Source organism: Sminthopsis crassicaudata, chromosome 1 (genome assembly GCF_048593235.1).
Source record: "Sminthopsis crassicaudata isolate SCR6 chromosome 1, ASM4859323v1, whole genome shotgun sequence".
NCBI classification, from domain to species: Eukaryota; Metazoa; Chordata; class Mammalia; order Dasyuromorphia; family Dasyuridae; genus Sminthopsis; species Sminthopsis crassicaudata.
In genome coordinates, this window is record NC_133617.1 from 96482888 (window position 1) to 96506504 (window position 23617).

At 39.8% G+C, this 23617-nt stretch overlaps 1 protein-coding gene across 9 annotated transcripts in view; it reads left to right on the plus strand.

Moving 5' to 3' along the window:
• Positions 1 to 22294, plus strand: part of ST3GAL1 (ST3 beta-galactoside alpha-2,3-sialyltransferase 1) — a 133217-nt gene extending 110923 nt beyond the window's left edge. For all 9 annotated transcript variants that reach the window (XM_074264981.1, XM_074264971.1, XM_074265021.1 and 6 more), the window contains 5 exons: positions 3036 to 3232; positions 5801 to 5980; positions 13774 to 13819; positions 16849 to 16968; positions 18645 to 22294. In XM_074264981.1, the coding sequence (XP_074121082.1) occupies positions 3036 to 3232; positions 5801 to 5980; positions 13774 to 13819; positions 16849 to 16968; positions 18645 to 18818 (717 nt within the window). In that variant the 3' untranslated portion in view covers positions 18819 to 22294. The remainder of the gene's footprint in view (positions 1 to 3035; positions 3233 to 5800; positions 5981 to 13773; positions 13820 to 16848; positions 16969 to 18644) is intronic.
• Positions 22295 to 23617: the final 1323 nt, after the last annotated feature.

A 23617-nucleotide genomic window follows, 5' to 3' on the forward strand; every position in this document is an offset into this window, starting at 1 on the left:
TTGAGCTAAAGTATGCTTCCCTGGTAACTTGGGACAAAAACTCCCTCTTACCTCTAGAATCAAATATAAACTCCTTTCTTTGGGATAGGAAGGCTTCCCCCTCATACTCTGACCCTTTGTATTTTTCCAATCCTTAAAAACATTACTACTCCCCACATACTCTGGCCTCCTTGAAATTCCTCTCATACAATGGTCCAAATTCCATTCCCATCTTTGTGCCATTAATTCTCCAAGCCTGGAATGCTCTCCCTCCCAATCTTTGCTTCCAAATCGCCAGCATCCTTTAAACTCCAGTTCCTAAAGGAGGCTATTTTCTGGAGCCTTAAGTTTACCTTAAATCTCTTCTGTAATTATCGTGTGTATGTGTGTGTGTATATGTGTAAATGTGTGTGTATCCAATCTACACTATTTTACATATATATATATATAAATGTGTGTATATCTGATCTACACATTTTACATATATATATAATTTTGTGTATATCTCATCTACACTATTTTACATATATATATTTTGTGTATATCTGATCTACACATTTTACATATATATATAATTTTGTGTATATCTGATCTACACTATTTTACATATATATATAATTTTGTGTATATCTGATCTACACTATTTTACATATATATATTTTGTGTATATCTGATCTACACATTTTACATATATATATATAATTTTGTGTATATCTGATCTACACTATTTTACATATATATATAATTTTGTGTATATCTGATCTACACTATTTTACATATATATATAATTTTGTGTATATCTCATCTACACTATTTTACATATATATATTTTGTGTATATCTGATCTACACATTTTACATATATATATAATTTTGTGTATATCTCATCTACACTATTTTACATATATATATAATTTTGTGTATATCTCATCTACACTATTTTACATATATATATTTTGTGTATATCTGATCTACACATTTTACATATATATATAATTTTGTGTATATCTGATCTACACTATTTTACATATATATATAATTTTGTGTATATCTCATCTACACTATTTTACATATATATATTTTGTGTATATCTGATCTACACATTTTACATATATATATATAATTTTGTGTATATCTGATCTACACTATTTTACATATATATATAATTTTGTGTATATCTGATCTACACTATTTTACATATATATATAATTTTGTGTATATCTCATCTACACTATTTTACATATATATATTTTGTGTATATCTGATCTACACATTTTACATATATATATAATTTTGTGTATATCTCATCTACACTATTTTACATATATATATAATTTTGTGTATATCTCATCTACACTATTTTACATATATATATTTTGTGTATATCTGATCTACACATTTTACATATATATATATAATTTTGTGTATATCTGATCTACACTATTTTACATATATATATAATTTTGTGTATATCTCATCTACACTATTTTACATATATATATAATTTTGTGTATATCTCATCTACACTATTTTACATATATATATAATTTTGTGTATATCTCCTCTACACTATTTTACATATATATATTTTGTGTATATCTGATCTACACATTTTACATATATATATAATTTTGTGTATATCTCATCTACACTATTTTACATATATATATAATTTTGTGTATATCTCCTCTACACTATTTTACATATATATATTTTGTGTATATCTGATCTACACTATTTTACATATATATATAATTTTGTGTATATCTGATCTACACTATTTTACATATATATATAATTTTGTGTATATCTCATCTACACTATTTTACATATATATATAATTTTGTGTATATCTCATCTACACTATTTTACATATATATAATTTTGTGTATATCTCATCTACACTATTTTACATATATATAATTTTGTGTATATCTGATCTACACTATTTTACATATATATATAATTTTGTGTATATCTCATCTACACTATTTTACATATATATATAATTTTGTGTATATCTCATCTACACTATTTTACATATATATATATAATTTTGTGTATATCTCATCTACACTATTTTACATATATATATAATTTTGTGTATATCTGATCTACACTATTTTACATATATATATTTATATATGTGTATATATATAAAATCTACAATATTAGAATTTAATAGTTTTTATTAGGGCTTAGCTTTTATTTTTCTTTGCATCCCCAGAACTTTACCCACTTCATAGGCCCTTCATAAATATTTGTTGATTAAAATACTTTTGAAAATTAAAAATACATATTTTTAAAATAAGTTTGTTGATTGATTCTCAATCTAATTCAATAAACATTTTTAAGCACCTACTGTGCTTAATACTAAGTTCTGAGGATACAATTAATAATAAGAAAATAGCCCCTCTCCTCAAGGAGCTTAAGGTCTAATGGGGAGAGAAAAGACACAAGAGGTAGGAAAGCTGTTGGAGCGGGTGAAGGAGGAACCAGAGACTAGGGACTATCTGGTCAGGGGTAACTTTTCAGTGGAGTTAAACTCAGAGCAGAAGATGCAAAGTGGAGGAAGCCAAGAGTGCCCTTTCTGCCCTCTATAAAGGAAGGCATTAGAAGGAGTTTGATGTTCCCCCCTCTAGTCAGAAAGGAAAAGGAGGCAGAGGGAGACCGTGTCAGGTGGAAGTGATGAGCTTCCTTGGAGAAGAAATTAGCAGGTGCAGAGTGAGGGATGCAAGGGATATTGGAAGCCATTTAGTCCAAACTGCACCTAAAAAGGCTACCTGACCAAGTGGGATGGCTGTGTTCTCATCGGGCGCTCCCCTTTGAATGTAACGGTTTTATTCAGTAATTTCTCACATGGTAACACAGCAGGTGCTTATTGTAGAATTCAGAGACAGAGGTTCCCAAACCAAGAAGCATCTCCACCTCCTCCCCAGCCCAGCTTGGTCCTTAGGGTGGTAGTGCCGTGAGCATCCAACAGCACAGGAGCTTTCTTCCTGGGGACACCTGTGGCCTTTTTGTTGAATGTGTGTCTCCTCTGGCCTTTGCTCACAGAAACTCCAGAGGGAGAGGCTGCCCAGAAGATTAAATGACACCTTCAAGGATCTGTTCCGCATTATTCCCAGCGACATCGACCCATTTCTAGAGAAGGGGCCTCTGGTCTGCAGGCGTTGCGCTGTCGTGGGCAACTCGGGAAATCTGAAGCAGTCCCAGTATGGGAGAGACATTGACAGCCATGACTTTGTGCTGCGGTGAGTGAAGTCCCTCGTGGGTCCCACTGGTCTCCTGGCTCCCTAGGGAACCAGCCCTGCTTTTCACCATCCCTGAGAGGCAGCCGCTGACAGCTGTGGAAAGGTCTCAGCCGTGGAAATCAGGAGACTTATGTTCTAGTCCATGCGGTCTCTGATGAGTTGTATTACCTTAAGCAAATCATTTAAACTTTTCACACGCCTATTTTTCCCTCTGCCAAATGGGGATATTAACCTTTCATATCTATTCATAGGGATTACTGGGTGACAATAAAAAAAAAAAAAAAAAAAAAAAAAAAAAAAACAATGATGAGCATCACAAGTTATTTATATTGAACTTTAAGCTTTGCAAAAAAAAATCACATGTAATTATTTTGTTTTATCCTAACAACCACTATGAGTGGCTATTATCCCCATTTTATAGATGAAGAAACTGAGGCTGAAAGCAATGAAGTCATTTGCCTAGGATCACACAGCTAGTAAATGTCTGGGGTCAGATTTGAACTTGGTTCTTTCTGACTCCAAGGTCAGCAACCTAAGATCTTTTTAATAAATTTGAAGTCCTGTATAAACCATTTATTTAACATTTATCTACCACCTACTGCATGCATTGAAGAAGACACAAAGTTTCAACAAGAAATATAGTTGGTAGCTGGATACAAATAGCAATGCAATTAATTATATTCATCCATTCAAGCTTTCAGTTATTATGCACCAGGCCTTCTATTAGCATATTCCTTGCCTTCAAGGATCTTAATTCTGATGTAACTTCTATTCTATAATATGATGTGATAAGGATATTTGAAAGTCATATGAAATGTTAAAGATGTCCAAGGAATTAAGCCGATATGGTCTCATAAATGTAGAGTCTTGGCAGGGAAGCTCCACGCCCCTTAGCAGCCTGAAACAGCTCCAGAAACCGGGTCCTTTGTCCCTTTGCCCCAAATGAATTTGGGTCCCACTTGCTTGAGGGGGGATGATGTGGTGGAGCTCCCAGGGAAGGTGTAGCAATAACCCTAAGGCCACCTGGCCCTGATCCTAAGGCCACCTGGCCCTGATCCTAAGGCCACCTGGCCTTGGGAGTGCTGCCGTTCCACAAACATTGCTGATAACAGTTTCTGAGCCCATAATGAGGTGCATACCAGATCACTCCTCAACTCTGCCTCTGAGTCACAAAATTCAGTGATGAGACGCACATCAGTGACATGAAGCTCCTGGTCTCCAAGTTTTAACTGCAAATTTATCTTCTTTCCCTTGGTTCTTTCCTAACTTCTTTGGAACTTAGACTGCTTTAATTGGCATTACAGTTATAATAACTTTGCTCCTTGACTTGGAAAAAAGTGGAATGATGTTACTAAAATCAGTTTTGCAGCCTTGCTATTCTGGCACTATTCACTAAATGCTGTAATTTATATAAAGTCACTTCATCTTGGACTCTATCCAAGGAGTTTCAGTTACTCAGTTTTGAAAGAGATCTTATAATAGCACTCTTACATAGAGAAAGCATGGTATAATGGAGGGAAGGGGAACCCCAATATAATGGAAATCAGAAGACTTAAAATGAAGTTCTAACTCCTCTTCTTCCTCCTTCTCTGATTCCAAGGAAGTAACTTAAACTTTTCTGAGTCTCAGTTTCCTCCTCTGAAAAATGGGGTCTCCCATCTCATGAGGATGGTGTGAGATTCAAATCACACTCTCTGCTTAAACTGCTTTCTAAACTGCCAAGATATAAAAATGTAAATTGTTATTAGCATTGTCATTTCTAACTCTCTTAATTCTAGTGATTTCCTTTATTAATTATTTCTAATTTATCTTGTTAGCTTGTTTATACATAATTGTTTGCATGTCATCTCCCTTAGCTTTGAGAGCAGAGCAGAAAGAGACAAACATCAGAGATTTCTTTAACTCCTTTTTTTTTTACAGTGCCTGACACATAGTAGATATTTAATCAGTGTTTATTGATTAATTGATTGATCTCATATTTAGCTTGTTTGTACATAGTTATTTGCAAGTTGTTACTCCCTTTAGGTTATATGTTTCTTAAAGGCAAGAATTGTTTTTTGCCTCTTTTGTGTCAAGCACAGTGCTTAGCATATAATGAATGCTTAATAAATGTGTATTGATTGATTGACAACTGAGATGTTCCAGCATCCTAGAGCAAGCAGTGGGTTGGTTCTGCAAAGAACTTTAGGTGGGATCCTAAGCAACTCCCCCTTTCCCCTGAACCTCTAGTCTCTCTTCAACACTGTTTTTGAGCCAATTGGCACTTCAGGTCAGGTCAGGTCCCCTTCCATTCATTCATATTCCACTCACCGTGACTTGCCGAACTGATGCTGAGACTAAGTTAAAAGGTGTTAAGTGGAAAAAATCTCTCCCAGAATCACAGAATGTTAAGACAAGAAGGGCCCTTCCAGGTCATTTAGTGCAGCTCCCTCATTTGTCAGACAAAAGACCTGAAGCCCCAAGAGAAGTAACCCAAAGTAACCCAGTGAATGAAGCAAAACTAAATCTGAGAACAGGCCTTCTGACAGTTTGTCTCTTCGCCCCCCTGCCTGTGCCCTCTGTTTTCAGGATGAACCGGGCCCCCACAGCAGGGTTCGAAGTTGACGTCGGGAGGAAGACCACTCACCACTTGGTGTACCCCGAGAGCTTCCGGGAACTGGCAGAAAACGTCAGCATGATCCTGATTCCCTTTAAGACCATGGACTTGCAGTGGGTGATCAGTGCCCTGACCAAAGGCACCATCAACTTGTAAGTCAGCTTGAGGCGCCAAGGCATAATATTCAAAATAAATGTTGCATAACACGTTGGTGGGCTCTTAGAACAAAGCGGGTCCTTTGAAGATTGGGGCAGAGAATGTAGAATGCTGGATCTGGAAGAGACCTTAAAGTGTAGAATGCTGGAGTGGAGGGGTCCCTAGAACATTAAATGTTAGCAGGGGAAGGATCCTCAGAACATATTAAGGTGGGGAGGGACCCAAGGAACTGTCAGGCAGAGCCTGAAATCCAAGCATAGAGCGTAGCACACGATAGGTGCTAAATAAATTTGGGTGGAATAAAGGAACACAGACCATGGAATATCAGATTTGCAATTCTAACCCTTGATTTTATAGATATGGAAAATGAACAATGCTAAGTCTTATTGGCTTTCCCTGTATTCCAGAAAAGAGAACTAATAGCTTATATCACAAGGGAACCTGGGACTTGCAATGGGAGACCTTCAACTTTCAGTCAACTCGAGGCACAAAGACATGATCTCCTTAATAAAAGCATGCGTTGCAGGCCCTTGGAATTGAAAAGGGCTTTCAAATATAGCAGGTTGGAACAGAGTGTAGGGTGTTCGATCCAGAGGAGATGGAGAATGGAACCTGAGGTTTGAGAGGACAACTAAGGCAATCAAAACCCAGACTGTGTGAATAAGTCACTTAATCCCAGTTGCCTCGGAAAAAAACCCAAAAAACAAAAAAACTTATTGGTGAATTCCTAAGGTTTGGGAGTTTTGAAGTTAAAAAAAAAAAAGAAAGAAAGTAACGGAAGTTCTCATGTGTGTGGCCTGCCATTGTGGCAGGCCATTGTGGGAAAGGGGCTAACTATAGCAATCTGTATGTGGCCAAAGCCAAAGAGCATTCATGGGAACTGGTTCTTCCCCTCTGAGATAGTGACCCTTCAAATCCCCGAGACAGCTCCAAGAAGGGAAGTTGAGCTTAGCACTAAATTAAGATCTAGCATCAAAAAAGTTTCCAGAAAGGCATGAAATGTGTTAGAGGCAATTCCCCTTTGATGTCCCAGGTAGTTCTTGTGACTTTGGGATGAGCTAGGCTTAGTCCTGTTAACTGGTCAGCTGTGATCTAAAACAGAAGTCGCTCCTCTCTTACAAGTCACAAAACTGAGTCCCAGACCCTGGAGAGTCGCTTGTCCAAAATCACAAGAAAAGGTTTTTCCTAATTGCACATGAACGGGGCTCTACTTCATTAGCCTCATCTCTGCCTTCCTCCTTTTAACCCTTGCCCTCTTGTTCTGGGTCCTTTTCCCCAAATCCTAGCCCTTTCTTGTTGCCCAGAGAGCTGATACTGGGATAGGGGCCAGGCCTGGACTCGGGAAGCTCTGAGTTCAAAATCTGCATCAGATTTGCTATCTGGTGACCCTGGATATGTTATATACCCTTTTTCTCAGTTATCTCAATTGTTAAACTGTTAATTATTAATAATAACGCCTTTCTCGCAGGGTTGTTTTAAAGATAAAATGAGATATTATTTGTATTGGATTTTGCAAACATTAAAGTGCTGTGTAAATGCTATCCATAAAATTATTGGATAAAATGATCTCTAAAGTTTACATCACTGGTAAATATGAAACTCCTATTACTCCTTGTGACTCTGAACAATTCTAACCTCTCTGGGTTATTTTCTCAACTGCAAAATGAGGGGGTGAGACAAGGTGGCTTAGTCCTTACATGATTTCAAATAGGAATCAGGACTAAGTCTGGGATATGATTGCTATAGGGAACTCCTAAGTGAAAAAATTCCCCCACCAATGCAGCTTATCACCTTCTCAGCAACTTAATCTTAGAGAGACAGCTAGACCAAGAGGTGTCAAACTCTGGCACCAAAGCCTACCCACTCCCCAGTGTGGTCTGAACCAGATTCAGATGGAATTGGGAAATACTTAATAAAATAAGATACAATAAAACACAGAGAACATTTTCATTTTAAGAATGAATTGGGGCAGCTAGGTGGCGCAGTGGATAGAGCACCAGCCTTGAAGTCAGGAGGACCCGAGTTCAAATCTGGTCTCAGACACTTAACACTTCCTAGCTGTGTGACCTTAGGCAAGTCACTTAATCCCAGCCTCAGGAAAAAAAGAATGAATCAGTGTAGTGCCCACAATGATCCTTATGAACAGATTCCCATTTCTATTTAAATTGCCCATCACTGGTCTAGATCATCCTGATTTCGATCATACAAGCCCAAAGTGGGGCTTCGGCCCTGGTCTTCTTGGTTTCAAGGCCAGGTTTCTATCCAAGCTGCTTCTCTTCAATTCAATACCGAGAAGATATGTTATACATATTGAGGATTGAGAGTGGGCAAGGCTTTATGGAGGAGAAGGCTTTTGAATTGAGTCAGAAGAAGGGCTATTTGCAATTCTTGTAGCCCATCTTTTCCACCATGCTCTCAATACTATGGAGGATTCTATGGTCAGCATTTCTAAGCGAGTGTTTGCCAATATGGAAAACACCTTTTCTGATCTAGTCTGAAGAGTGGGACCCATAAGAAGGATCAGAGCCCTATCTGAAGCAGAGATTCCTCTTGTCATCAGGTGACATTGATGGAACTCTACCCTCCAGAGCTAATCCTCACAGATGGCTGTTTAATTCTATCAATAGAAATTTTTTCAATTCAAGTCAGCAAACATGGATTAATAAATTACTTGCTGTAGGACAAAGCTCTCTCTACTTGCCCTGTATAGAGTAGGCATTTAATAAATCTTTTTTAAGTAAGTGAATGAATAAGGTACTTACAATCTTTTAGTGGTAGAGAGGGGAAAATAATGCAAAATGCAAATAAGTATGTTATATAAGAAAATTTGAATGGAAGGAGAATCTGGGAGTATAAAAGAAGGCTTTATGGAAAATGTAACTCCTGAACTGGACCTTGAAAGAAAAAAGATTTCAATAGGTAGATATGTATACGTAGATACATATTATATATATTCCTATAGTAGAACATAGACTACTGAGTAAAAAATCCCATTGTTGTTGCTGTTCAGTTGTTTTTCAGTTGTTTGACTTTCCATGACCCCATTTGGGGTTTTCTTAGCAAAAATAGAATGCTTTGTTATTTCCTTCTGTCCCTCATGAGGAACTGAGGCAAAATCACACAGCTAGTAAGTATTTGAGACCAGATTGAACTCAGAAAGATAAATAAGTATTTCTGATTTCAGGCCTGGCACTCCATCCACTGTGCCACCTTAACTGCCCTGAAATCCCATTACTGACATTTAATTTCATGAGCAAACAACTCCTGAGCCTCAGTTTCCTCATCTGAAAGAAAAGGTGATAATAATTAATAATAAAAAATGATAGTTTAGCAGTTGCCTCATGGTGGAAAGTCCTCTGAACTGTGGGAGTCAGGAATCCAGTTCCAGTTCTGCAATTCACTTACATTGTGACTTTGAGTCACCCTAATTCTAAGTTCAAATATTTCAATGAATCTAATTCCTTCTAGCTTTCAAGAGAGGGGCTTTTGCTGATCATGTCTCAGAATGTGTTGAACACACATCCGTGGTCACTTTGCATACCAAAATGGCTCCTGTCCTTTTCCTGCCTTTAGTATCGAGTCAGCAAGCTTTTGTAAAGACCTACTATGTGTCAGGCACTGCGCAAAGTACTGGGGATTCAGAGAAAGGCCAACAATCAGGATAGACAGACGTAAGATAATCATTAGAAGGAAGGCATTAGAATTAAGGGGATTGGGAAAGGCTTCTAATAGAAAGTGGGATATTAGCTGAAGTTTGAAGAACTGAGAATAGTAAGGGGAGTGTTCCCAGAATGGTGAACAGCCAGAAGAGGGGATGGAGCATTTTGTGGGAGGGAGAGCCAGGAGGCCATGTCCTGGATTAAGTGGATGTGAGGGAGAGTAAGGCTGGAAAGGTAGGGTGCCGGGGAAGGGAGCAGGCTGTGAAGGGTATCAAACACCAAGGGGAGGATTTTGTACTTGATCAAAGCCAAGTTGTCCAGAAGAATCTTATACAAAGCTGGAAGAACCCTTCAAGGTCTTTTAATCCTACTCCCTTATTTGATAATGAAAAAAGTAAGATGCAGAAAAAAACAGCTTGTTCAAAATCACCCCATGTGTGACTTAAAATAAATCAGAAACAATTCCCAGTGATGATTTCTTTCCTTCTCTCTTGATTGCCCTCTCCCTCCACTCCAACTTGCAGTTTGATGTCCAGTGTTTGGGGCCTCCTTGACCACTAGCCTAACCCTGGGCCTGGATCTCGTCAGCCTGGCTCCTCTGGGCTTCCAGCTGGCGTCCCTCCATGGCTCAGACAGGACCCAACTTTGATAAGACCCTGCCTTCTATTTGATGTTAAATTGTCTCCAGGGTCAGCCAGAGGGAACTGGAGAAAGGCGGGAAAGGCAGCGGCCTGGTGGACACACAGGATGCAGGGGCCGATGCCCTGGGTTCAGATTCCAGTTTATAGCCTGGTCTACTGGATTCCATATGTCGCTCTGACTCTCCTGTTAGTGACAGCTGGGTGATTCAATGGAGCAAACAGTTTGAGGAACCAGAGGTTTAGCAGGAAGAAGCATAATAACTATCTTCAAGTGAGTGGAGGGCTACCACATAGGAAAAAGGGTTTGATTTGTTTTGTTCTCAGAGGACCCGATTTAGAGAGGCAGCATGCTGTAATGGACAGGAGTCAGGAAGACCTTAATTTAAATCCTGCTTTGGCCACTGACCAGCTGTGTCACCCTAGTCTCTCTGACACATCTGTAAAACGGAAATAACAATAGTACCTATTGTACAGAATTATTGTGAGAATCAAATGATAGGAATGTCTTAGTGTTATATAAATGATAGCTATTATCTGCAAAATGGGGATAACATAGAGTTATTTTGAAGAATAAATTTTGTAAACCTTGCAACGCTATATATGTATGTTTAAGAAAAAAAAAAGAAAGATGCAATTTCCTAGAAGTCCAGAGCTAGAAGGGAATCTTCATAATTAACTAGTCTAACCTCTTATTGCAAAGCAGTGATACTTTGGACAGAACCTTGGGCTCAGGAATCGGAAGACCTGGGTTCAGATCTCATCTGGGATGTTTATCTCATATCGGACCTTAAACAAACCTTGAATGTCCCTGAACCTGCATTCCGTCCTCTGTGACATGAGAGGGTTTGACAAGATGATCTCTTGGTCTCTAACTGTCATCCGGTTAGATGAATAATGCACACAAAAAACTTAGCAGCAATTTTGGGCATAAAAGCCAGAGCTCAGGATGGATCTTTCCCACATTACATTACAGCCACCAAGCTGAGCTTGCCCAAGTTGAGGTTCTCCAGGGGCAAACACTGCACTGTTTTGCTGGTGAAGGAAGCCAAAAGATAGGGTGGTTCTCTGCCGGGTTCTATTGTACAGCTTCCAGAAAGGCCTGAGGTGTGATAGAGGCAATTCACCTTTCAGGACCCATTTACCTTTAGATGTCAACTTGTTCACATTTGTGAAAGGAAATGAAAAAACTGCTTTCTGCCAGTAACGTTCCCAGACACAATTCAGAGAACCTCAGAAGAGCTGTGCGGTTGGTAGTTTGTCTCTAGAACTCCCACATCCCCTTCTGCAGCCTTCCCCACCCTTCCCCTTTCTGTGGTCTGTTGCTCGCAGTCTCTCGCTTTTCTAGATGGCAGGAAACTTTGCAAAGTAAGACAGGGGCTCGGTGAAAGCCTAGTAAGAGCACCGAAGTGATCAAGGATTCCCAATCTTGTTCTTGCCACTGGCTCCCTGGGTGGTCCCAACAAGTCCCCTTTCCCCTCAAATCTTAATAACTTCCTCATCTGTGCAGTCTCACGCTACTCAAGATTTATCATCATTATTATTAACAATAATAATTCTAATTAATTTAATTTAACTAGTTTTAATTTAATTTAAATTAGCTTTAAATTTAACATTTAATTTAATTATTTTTATGCAAGATTTAATTAAAAAAAAAATTAGGAATGATCAGTTTCAACAGGTCTGCTTTTGTACTTTCCACAGTATTCTGGAACATCTTTTCTGCTCCCTTCTTCCTCTGCCCCTATCAAATTCATTATCAGAGATGAATTCAGGGGGTGGTAGAATCAAGTTATAAATTAACTTTTCTCTCCGCTACTTTCTCTCCAGTAGATTAGAGCTATAAGTTTATATAGAAACAAAATTATTATTATTATTCCTAATAACACCTTCCCTTCATGTGGCCCTTTAAATTTTATAGAGCTCCTTCCTTACAATAACATCTAAGTAAGACAAGTATTACTCCCATTTACAGATGAGGAAGATCAGTACATCCTTCAGCTTAGTGATCTTGGCTGTGCTTTGATGCGATGAGAAAGAGTAGAGGATTTCAAGTCAGAGGACCTGGCTTCTTGCTGCATGTAAAACTTCAGCTCAGTCATTTTCCCACTCTTGGTCCAGCTGCAAAATGAGACTGGGCTAATAAATGAACTAAGTACCCTCCCAGCTGCAACTCTAAAATGGGTTCAAGTTTTGTGACTTTGGGCAAAATACTAAGTTTTTCGGGATTTGGGTTACTTCAAATGTAATACGAAGTATTTAGTGATTGATTAAGGCAGCTAAATGGCGTCAGCACCAGGCCTGGAGTCAGGAAAACTCATTCATCGTCATGAGTTTAAATCTAGCCGCAGTCACTTACTAGTTGTGTGCTCCTGGACAAGTCATCTCAGTTTCTTCATCTGGAAATGAGCCAGAGAAGGAAATGGCAACCACTCTAATATTTTTGCCAAGAAAATCTTGAATGGGGTCACATAGAGTGAGACATGGTTGAATGACTGAATAACACCACACTGGCTCCTATTTTTAAAAATTGCCATAAATCTATGCAGAAGTGGAATTATTATTATAAATGACAATAATACCTCTGTAGTCCTTTAAAATTTATAGAGCTCCTTCTCACAGAGCTCTATGAAGTAAACTTGCTGCAAATCTATGCAGAAATGGAATTATTATTATTATTATTAACAACAATAATACAATAGTAGCTCCTTTAAAATTTAGTCCTTTAAAATTTACAGAGCTTTTTCCTCATAGTAGCTCCGTGAAGTAAAACAATTATTATTCCCATTTTTCAGATAAGGGAACTGTGTCTCAGAGACTTACTTGCCTTAAAATGAAGTATTTACCGAATAATTCCAACCTTAAATCTATGCTCCTAGTCAAAGAATTTTTTTTTTAATTTTTAAAAAGGATACTCAAAAACTAGTCACTAGTGCCCCCTGGTGATCACAACAGGGAAGGCTCTGGTTGTGGGATTACTCCAAGGGTTATAGATCTCAGGATCATGAAGCTCTGGCTGAAAGGAATCCCAGAGGCCATCGATCTATTGCAGATAAAGAAATGAAGAGACAGGGAAAGACCAAGTCTCTTGCAAAAGGCCCTACAAGCATTGGAAACCTGATCTCCTGATGCTGCTAGGTCATAATTATTTCTTCTGTCATTTGCCTCTAGGAAATGCTTCCCCAGGTCGGTGTAGCCACTTATTCAGAAGGATTTGGGCAGAGCCGCTCTGTATTGTGGTTAGGCATCCAGGTGGCTCACAGAATGGAGGAACAGGGCTGGTAGCAGGAAGACTTTCAATAATTGGATATCCCTGAGCAAAATAGAACTACTAAAAGTACCTGTCGTGTAGCATTTCTTTCTGTGAGGATCCAGTAATGCATATGTAAAATGTTTTGGCAAGCCTTAAGGTGCTCTATAAATGCTATGATTATTAATAATATTATTATTACTATTACTGAGTCCACTCTTTTCTTTCTTTTCTCTCCCTAGCACATATGTCCCTGTACCCCGAAAAATACAGGTGAAGAGAGAAAAGGTGAGTCAGTGCGCATCACACTAGCTGGTATTCCTAAAAATGGCACTTTCCAGTTGCAAGGGACCTTCATGTCTATCCTTTGTCTGATCCTCATGACAATCCACAAGTATCAGAGCCAGGCATTATTATACCCATTTTACAGGTGAGGGATCTGTAACTCAGAGAGGCCACGTGCCTTTGCTAAGGTCGCGTATTCTGTTAGTAATGTGGCTTGGACTCTAGCCCAGGTCTTCTGATACCAAGCCTGCTGCTCACATACTCCCTTCTCAACACACCAGGAACATTGCCAGACCTTTCCCCCTCCCCCAGCTCCCCAACATAGAACTGCATTGTTTTGTGTTGAAAAGCAATAAATTTAGTATATTTGGAGTCAGGAAAACCATAGTTTGAATTCAGCCTCAAGTCCCTTCTGACCATATGACCCATTGTAAATGATTGAACCTAATATATAAAATGAGATTAGATTCAGTGATCTCTGAAATCCTTTCCAGACCTAAAAGCTGTGGTCTTTGGGACACTGGGGATATTTCTTGTCTTCCAAGTTTGACACCTGAAAATACTAATTTACTTTTATGCTAAGAGCCAGGCAGGAGAAGGGTACAAAGATCAGTGGCTAAAGGCCTTCCCCTCAAAGGCAGCACATTATCTAGACCTTATCTGACCCTCCAAACTAGTCATCCGTCACGTTGGCCAACAAATGCCAAACTTGGGTTTCAAACCCTTGAGGCCGGGAAAATCTGGCCTATTCTTTTGTATCTCTCCCTTCCAAGATGCCTTTAAACTTATTATAAGTCACTCAGTACTGACTGACTTCTAATAAGTAGGGGGCAAGGTGGGGAAGAACCCCAGAACCTGATATATCTACAGAATAATAGTTTCCAAGTCAAGGGGCCCTGGAAATCATGGAATCCAACCCTTTCACTTGTCCAGGGTCACCTAGCCAACTTAGCTTTGAACTTAGATCCCTTGTTTGCTGCTATTGCCTCCTCAACTAACACCCTGCTTCTCTGGCAGAAAAAATGAGCACCCGCCATCTCCCTCCATCCCCGGGGGAAGTGACTAGTACTCTGAGAAGGAGGCACAGGGTGGATTGGGCTCCCCCGCCCCCGGGCCCTCCTTGTAGAGCAAAGTCACTCATATCTCCCCAGGAGTGCTGCAGGACACAGAAATCTCGCCAATTAACCTCGAATCCCCTGAGAAGAGAGTCCTGTGGGTTTTCCAAGCACTTCTCTGTCACTATAATTACAAACGCAGCAGGACGTCTCAAAGCGGTAAAGGAATCTGAAATCCCCCAATTAGTCAGGCTTTTTAAAGAGAAATGAGGGGAGGGCAGAGAAGTCCCAGCTGTAATTTCTGTGCCTCCTTCTGCTCAGCTCCCGCAGAAGTCTGGAGGGATCAGGCCATTCTGCTGTCATCCACCTAAGGGATGCTCAAGTTGGATTGAGCTCCCAGAGCTCTGTGTGTGTGTGTGTGTGTGTGTGTGTGTGTGTGTGTGTGTGTGTGTGTGTGCCCACTGGCACTAGTACTAGAGCAGGAAAGGACCTCGGTGTCATGTATTGAGCACTTGGAGGATCTCATCTGATCTCTGAAACAGCCCTGTCCGGGGGGATTGCTGATTTTATTGTCATTCTTACTTTACAGTAAAACAACTAAAAAGTAGAGAGATTAGGGAAGCAGCCGGTAATCATCAGCCCTCTTAGCCAGCACAGTGGTAACAGGACTTTGCTACTATATCAAGACATATTTTAGACAATCTTTTTTTTTTTTTTTTTGTCAAAAAAAAAAAAAAAAAAAGAATCCCAAATGTCCCCAAAATGTGAGATATGTATTTATTACTGATTCTGTCAGTTTTTTTTTTTTTTTTTTTTAGTCTGCTCCGTGGAATGTGTGAGGAATTCAAACAAAGGATTTTAATGTAGTCAATGGCAAGAGCTAGAATTTTTTTGACCACACACCTATCACTCTCTCCACTAGCTAGAGGTTATCATAGGGCACCTAGCTGATTCAGTATATAGAGCACCATGCTTGGAGGCAGGAGACTTAGTTACTAGTTGCAACATGGTACAAGTTATTTGACCCTATCTGCCTCAGTTTCCTCATCTGTAAAATGAGCTGGAGAAGGAAATGGCAAACCACTCCAATATCTTTGCCAAGAAAATCTCCAATGGGATCAGATGTGACTGAAAAATGTTTGAACAACAGAGGTTCCAAAAAATAGAGGCTATCAAATGTGGAGCTCCATATGGCCCACAATGTTCCAAGTATGGCCCAAAACAGATTAAAATGTAATTTGGAAGCATTTTAACAAAGTAAATAAAAATACAATAAAATATAGATAACATGACATTTTAAAACTGCTCTGTGGCTCCCAGAGGTCCTGCTGTTTGTACTGGTGGCCCCTGTTTCTATTTGCCATTATTCTAGACCGTGCCATTTCCCTCCTTAGACCTTCGAAAGTAGAGTCCCACAGCTGAACAGTCTAGAATGTAGAATAGGAGAGCTAATCCATCTGCAGAGAACACTCATCAATTCTGAGTGCAGATTGAAGCATAATTTTTTCATTTGATTTTTCTTGCTTTTTTTGGACAACATGGCCAATATGAAAATATATTTTGCCTGATTCAAATGTATAATTGATATCATATTACTTGCCTTTTCAGTGGGTTAAGGAGTAGTGGGAGGGGGAAAGAGACAATTTAGAACTCAAAACACTTTTTTTAAGTGAATCTAAAAATAATTACCAAAAAAAAAAAAAAAAAAAAAAAAAAAAAGGATTAGAACTAGAAGAGATCTTAGAATACAGTAAATTAGCATTGGAAAGGGCCTCAAACAGAACATCCAGCCCTATTCGCTCATTCTAGAGACAGAGAAACTGAGGTCCAGAGCAAATGATCTCACAGCTTGGTGGCCAGTGCATTAGACTAGGGCTAGAATCCAGCATCACAACTACCCTCAGTCCTCATCTAGGACTTTCTTCCCACCCTGCCTCGTCATTTTGCTGACCAGCATGCTGCTGTTCTCTCACCCAGATCCTGATCTACCATCCAGCATTCATCAAATACGTCTTTGACAGCTGGCTCCAGGGCCACGGAAGGTACCCATCCACTGGAATTCTCTCTGTGATTCTTTCCCTACACATATGTGATGAGGTAAAACACTTTATTTTTCAATCTTCAGAAGATTTACTCTTTCTTTTATTTTTTAATTTAAAAAAATTAATGAGTGCCTACTATATGGCTGACTCTCTGCTAAGTGCTGGGAATATAAAGAAAGTTAAAAAAAAAAAGTGCTTCCTGATCCCAAGTTGCCCACAGTCAGCGGGGAGAGACAAGTTGGAAATAATTATGTACAAACCTTAATGGTCCAATAGGGTAAGGCTTCCTGTAGAACACTGGCTTTAGCTCACCTGAAGCCAGAAGGCAGTGATGAGAAGGGAGAGAGAGCTCCCGGTAGGAAGGAGGGCCAGGGAAAATGTCAAAAGCTGAATAATTACTGACTTTATGACCAAGAAGGGATAGAAATTTCATTAATCATTTTAAATATTGCTTTAAATAGCATTTTTTTAGAAAGCATATTTTTAGGGACGGTGAAAGTCTGGTGTAACTTTCAGGAGCTGGGATAGGCTGCTTTGAGGGGAACTTTTCGGCCAGAATAGTTAGCTTTCTCAGCCAGAAGAGCTAGGAAAAAAGGGAGGGAGATGGGGAGATACTCAATATTCCAAATGAATTTGCCTGCTGGAATTCTGAAGCACTAGGCAGAAGCTGGTCTCACCCCTTCTGCTTCAAACTCAACCATAGCTCTAGCTGTGTTCTCTTTATTCCCTGTCTAGCCCTTACCAAGAGCCCACCCCAGTTCCCTACTTCTCCTCCATCTATTTCCAATCCAAGGACCCCGAGTCCCATCTCCAGGCCCCTCTCACCCTCTTTCTGGCCCTTTAGCAAAGTGGAAGGCCATAGAAACACTGCATCTGAATCAGTGCTTGTTTAGTTTAGTCATTCAGAAATGCTCTATACCCTTGCCCCTGTACGTGCTCATTTAACTTCTGCCTGACCATTTTCAGTGACTAAGAGCTGGAAGCTCTACTTAATAGAGTTCTTCCTCTTACTGAACTTAAATGTTCTTCTCTTCCACTTCTACCCATCATTCCTATGTCATGTTAGAGAATGAGAAAGAACCTTAAAACTGCCCTTATTTTTTAGACAAGGGTAATGAGTGAGACACAGGGAGTTTATTCGTCAGGGGTACACAATCAGCAGATGTGCATACTCTGCCAGGCTGTATACCCTCCTCTGGAGGCACTCCACATTGTTACTGTGCTTCCTTAAATGTGACTCCCAGAAGGGACTCACACCTGGGCTCAGAGGGCAGTTGTACCTCCTTTGTTCTGAGTACAGTGTCTCTCTCAGTGCCTTCTCAGAACCAATTCTCCTATTTGGTTGCAAGGCCACAGTGATAACTCATAGCATACTTACAGGTCATAACTTGGCCCATTTCCCCCCCTTGTCCCCAATCAGAAATGTTTTCCATTGAGAGTCACAGAACAAGGCTCCTGGAAGAAGGGTGGAGTTGCTGAGAGGGAATGGGTGGGAGAGATAATCTGGACCTTTTCTTCTGAAATTGTATGTTTGTATAAATTTTCCACTTATGTTTGAATATGTGTCTTCCCCCACCATTCCCTAGAATATAACCTCCTTGAGGGGAAGGGTTGGTTTGTTTTTACCTCTATTCCCCATCTTATTTCATAGTGTCTAACATAGGGAAGAAACTTATAAGTAAAATTAATGCACATTTCTCTGAATCGTGTCTTTTTTGTGTATTTTACTAGGTGGATCTCTATGGTTTTGGAGCAGACAGTAAAGGCAACTGGCATCACTACTGGGAGAATAACCCTTCTGCTGGGGCTTTCCGAAAAACAGGCGTTCATGATGGTGACTTTGAATCCAACATAACCTCCACTCTCGCATCCCTTAACAAAATACGAATCTTCAAGGGGAGATGACCCCAGGACAGGCCAGAAACTGCAGTGGATCACTCTCTGTAATTTCAGCCCCTGGCTCCTTCTTCAGGGTCTGTGAACCGGAAGAATGTGATGGGCATCTGGGGTTGTGAATGGCAGCTAGACCAACAGGCTGGAGCTGTGTCACACTTTCTTTGATTTCCTTTGGGACTACAAGACAATCCTTGAGAATCGTCAGTAATGGACTACAAGACAATCCTTGAGAATCACCAGTAATGGATGAAGAATCTCAATGCTTGGGATGGGGTGGGAGGGAACTGGGGAGAAGTGGGCAGAGGCCAGGCGGGAGTCTGGTTTAACACGAATGCAGCAGCTGCTTCTGGCCAGAAATACAGGCCTTGTTTTGAGACATTTGACCAGAGACATTGCATTCCCACTTTCCTGAAACAGAACAAGGATTTTTCAGTGAAGGTGGGAAGAGAGTTTTTTTGCAAGATTCCAGAATCAAGAGAAAAAAAAATACAACCATCATTATTATCATAATTTCTTAAAATTTTAATGATTACCTCATTGGTCTGCTTCAGCATTCATGGGAAAAGAAAAAGGCTGGTTTCTTCTAAGTATCTCCCCCCCTCAGGCTTGGTGTCTGGCTTCTTATTCATTCATATCAAAAGGTCTTTGCTGTCCACTGGTACACTAGCCCTCACCAGGGAAAAAAAAAGGACCTCTGGTCTCAAAGCTTTTAGCAAACCAATTATCAGATGCTTCTTAACAACAGGAGAGGAAAGAATGGGAAGATACATAAGTCTCTGGTGTAGACCTGGTTGCTCTTCTACCATGTTCTTTGTTTTTTAAAAAACAAATATTATTTTAGAAAGTTGGTTTAAAAGCAAATGTTGTTGTGGGAAAATAGATGTTGGTTTAAATCCTCAACTTGGAGCAGACTGGACATTTAATTATTCCAAGTGCCTTTCTAGTCTAGAAAGCAACCTTCATTGCTTTGCTAAAATGCAGCAAGAGCCCCATATTAAACTCTTTGTGAAAAGAGAGGACTCAGACCATGGAAACATGACCCCCACCATTGCAGTATTTACCCCGTATCCTTGAAACTAAAAACACCCATACTTTGCTAGGGGAGGAAAAGGGTGATGAGGACTCTCAAGAAACTGAGTGACCCAGGGATACTCTAAAGCCAATTCCCAAATTAGAGAGAGCAAAATAAATCCTACAATTACAGAATGTGTTGACCATTTTAAATATATTAAAAACAACTCTCTGGCATGGGGTACACATGCCTTTTGAGGAAATTTATAGTACTTCAAGACAGTCCAGGTCTTTGAAATACAAACACAGGAGTTGTTTGAATGGGGACAGGGTCTGTGCGTCCAGAAGAGAGGTGATTGACGGGTGATTGACAGTGTAGGAAACATTATGCTTATCCTTCATCTCTGTTGTCCATTTCTTCCTTTCTTTCTTGCCCATTTATGTTTTTTCTCAATTATTTATTGATTCTTAGAGAAATGAACTGATGTTCATTTTTCTCCAGTGCCATCTTGGGCTCTTTAATCATCCTCACTTCAGCTTTGGCAAGGTGCGCAGGCTTCTGGCAACTTCAAAAACTGCTTGTTTGATTTGCAGACTTGGTGCTTTGGGCATTTGTGGTTTGGAAGGACTCCTGAGAAATCACCTGCTGAGTTGTTTGGTGCTTTCCCTTGGGTTTGGGCAAAGCTCGTTAGTCTGCATGGCAGCATTCCTCTTGGTTGATTAGGGCTTTATTTCAGATTGGGCATACAAACACATGTTATACTGCAGCACGATACCTTAGAGCAGTGGTCCTCACACTTTTTAAATAGGGGCCAGTTCGCTGTCCCTCAGACTGTGGGAGGGCCCGAGTGTAGTAAAAACAAAAGCTCACGCTCTGTCTCCGCCCCTCGGCCCATTTGCCATGACCTGGTCAGTGGCCACATCGGCCTGCCGGTGTAGTTTGAGAACCCCTGCCCTAGAGTAACCTGTGATCTTAACCTGAAAGATTCCATTCCTACAATTCCTACCATGAAGCCTCATCCTTTGCATCCAGAGTGTGAGTTCAAGTTGCCCACAATCAGATGGGAGAGACAAGATGGTCTGCCCTTGTCCTGCTAGAAAGTTTGCTAGAAATTGGCCCAGACAAGTCAGAGGTTCCATTAGGTAAGGATCAGTACCAATAATAGAGCAAGTAATTGAATATTTTTTTTCAATTAATGACATTTGGAGTTTGGAAAGAACAGATTCAAGTGTTAGGAACTTATGGTTGCAGTGATAGGTCAGTGATCAAGATTAAGGTAACTCCATCACCACCCCGTGCAATGACATCCAGAGGGATGTCTTAGAGGAGACAGTTAATTGTCTCTGTCCTCTGAGAGGCTATTCAGAGGATGATCGAAGTTCAAAACTCTGACTGTGACCCCCTGTACAGTTTAACAGACCTTTTTATTTTTTTTTAAAGACAATTGGAGTTACATACTTGCCCAGAGATGTTAAGTATCTGTGGCAGTATTTGAACTCAAGTGCTCCGGACCCTCAGGCCCTTGTTGACTTTCTAAAAGGGGAGAGGAGGGATTTATCATTCAAGAAATGTCAAATTTGGGGGTTTGGATTTGAGATCAGAAGACAGGTGTTCTCATCCTGTCTGACTTTGAGTCACCTCATCTCTGGTCTTCACTTTCCTTCCCCATAAAATGAGATGGTTAGACCAGGCTATCTCAGAGATCCATTCCAACACTATGATGACTTTATTTATCCCTTTGTGCCAATTTTAGTCATGAATGGAGTTACTTATAGGAATGAATAGAACATTTGGAATGCACTGAACTTTATAATTTTTCTGCCTTTGACAAAAGTTGGATACCTTCTCCTTCCAAAAGGTAACTGGTTACTCCCAGGGCCTTGGATCTTCTGGTTTGAGCAAGAAGAAAAAAAGAAACTTGTCCCACCCACCCAGCATTTATTAAGTGCCTATTGTGAGCCAGGCACTGTGCTAAGTGCTGGAAGTGCAAAGAAAGGCAAGAAACAGTCTCTGTTGCTAACCTGAAACCACCCCTGCTGCTCAGACTGGAGGCTGTATTGTAGCATTTGAATTAAGACTGATGGGTGTAGACTGATGCTGGGCCTGCAACTCTCTCTCTCGATTCTCAGCCCAGCCCAGGAAGCACCTGGACCAGCATGAACTGAACATCTGGCTGTGCACTGTTCTCCCCTCACACAGTTGCTTAAGCACTTGGACAGGATTCACTCTCAAAGCCAAAGTTTCTTAAGCACTTTTTATTAAAAGAAAAAAAGTCTTTGCTGCACCCCTTGTTTTGTTTCAACTGTCTTAATCTTTATTTGCTTTCTTGCTATGCATTAGCAGTTGATAAACATTTTGAATGAAGATAAAGGAGTCTGAGAAGCTCAGATCTCGGCAATATTTTATTTATTGTTAAATGTTTTCAATGATTCAATCAGAATACATAATAAAGAACTATTTTATTGCCTTTTAACTGTACTTCTGGCTTTGTCTGAAATGACCAAGTTTCTTTGTATTTACTTTTTTTTTTTCAATTAACAAAAATCTATTTTCTTCCTCCATGAAAAGAAAAAAGATCCCTCATATTTGGCTGTGACCAAAATGTATCTTTTGGTCTGAATGCTAAGTCTAAAGTTTCTATCTTTTACTCCTATTCAATCCACCTTCTACCTGTTCCTTTGGAAATGTTTGCATTTACCAGTTGGGTCAGCAGTTGGGTTTCTTTTCCAGAGAAACTGAAAGAAAGATGGGTCCCTCAACCCTGAGGTCTACTTCAGCAACATAATACCCTGCAGCTTGTCTTTTGGTCCCTCAATCACAGAGAGACTCCTGAATTTTAAGGATTGTAGGCTCAGTAAAAAGAGTTCTGGATTGGGAGTCAAAGGAGCATGGGTCAATCAGGTTTATTTCTGATACCGCTATCTGTGTGACTGTCACTGAGTTATTTTCTTGCTGGTCTTCAGTCTCCTCATCTGTAAAAGGAAGGACTTTCAGCTAGGTGGCGCAGTGGATAGAGCACCAGCCTTGAATTCAGGAGGACCCGAGTTCAAATCTGGTCTCAGACACTTAACACTTCCTAGCCGTGTGACCCTGGCAAGTCACTTAACCCCAGCCTCAGGAAAAAAAAAAAAAGGACTTGGACCAGAGGATTTTAAAAGTTCCTTCTAACCATGAACCTCCGATCCTATTTTAAATGCCATAAGACACAAACAAACCAAAGATATGGAAATTTCCAAGGGAGAAGTCAACACAGGCTTGGTGAATAAGAAGCCTGAAGTTCTTGGAGATGGAGTGAGGAAACTGGGAGATGAATTGATGTTAAATTGCTGAATTCGTGCTAAATCCAAGCCATTCCATTATATCACTAGGTTCTCTTCCTGCCCTAAACTGTGCATTTAAGATTATAGTGAAGATGATAATAACTATTTATGGCTTATAAACTGCTTTACATATGTTTATTCATTTGATTTTTACAACTACTCTGTGACTTAGAGGCCATTATTATCCCTAATTTACAGGTGAGGAAGCTGAGGCTAAGAGGTTAAGTGATTTGTCCAGAGTCACACAGCTAAGTGCATGAGGTAGGATTTAAACTCAGACCCTAGTCCAACACAAAGTGAGTGCACTTTGCTACCTCACTAATTAATTTAATTTAACTTAGCAATTTAATTGAATTATTAATTAAATATCCAATATGGTAATATATAGTGCCTCCCTATCTGACTTTATCATTACATATATTAACTTTTATTGTTTAGTGGATCAGTTGTGTCCAATTCTTCATAACCCCATTTGG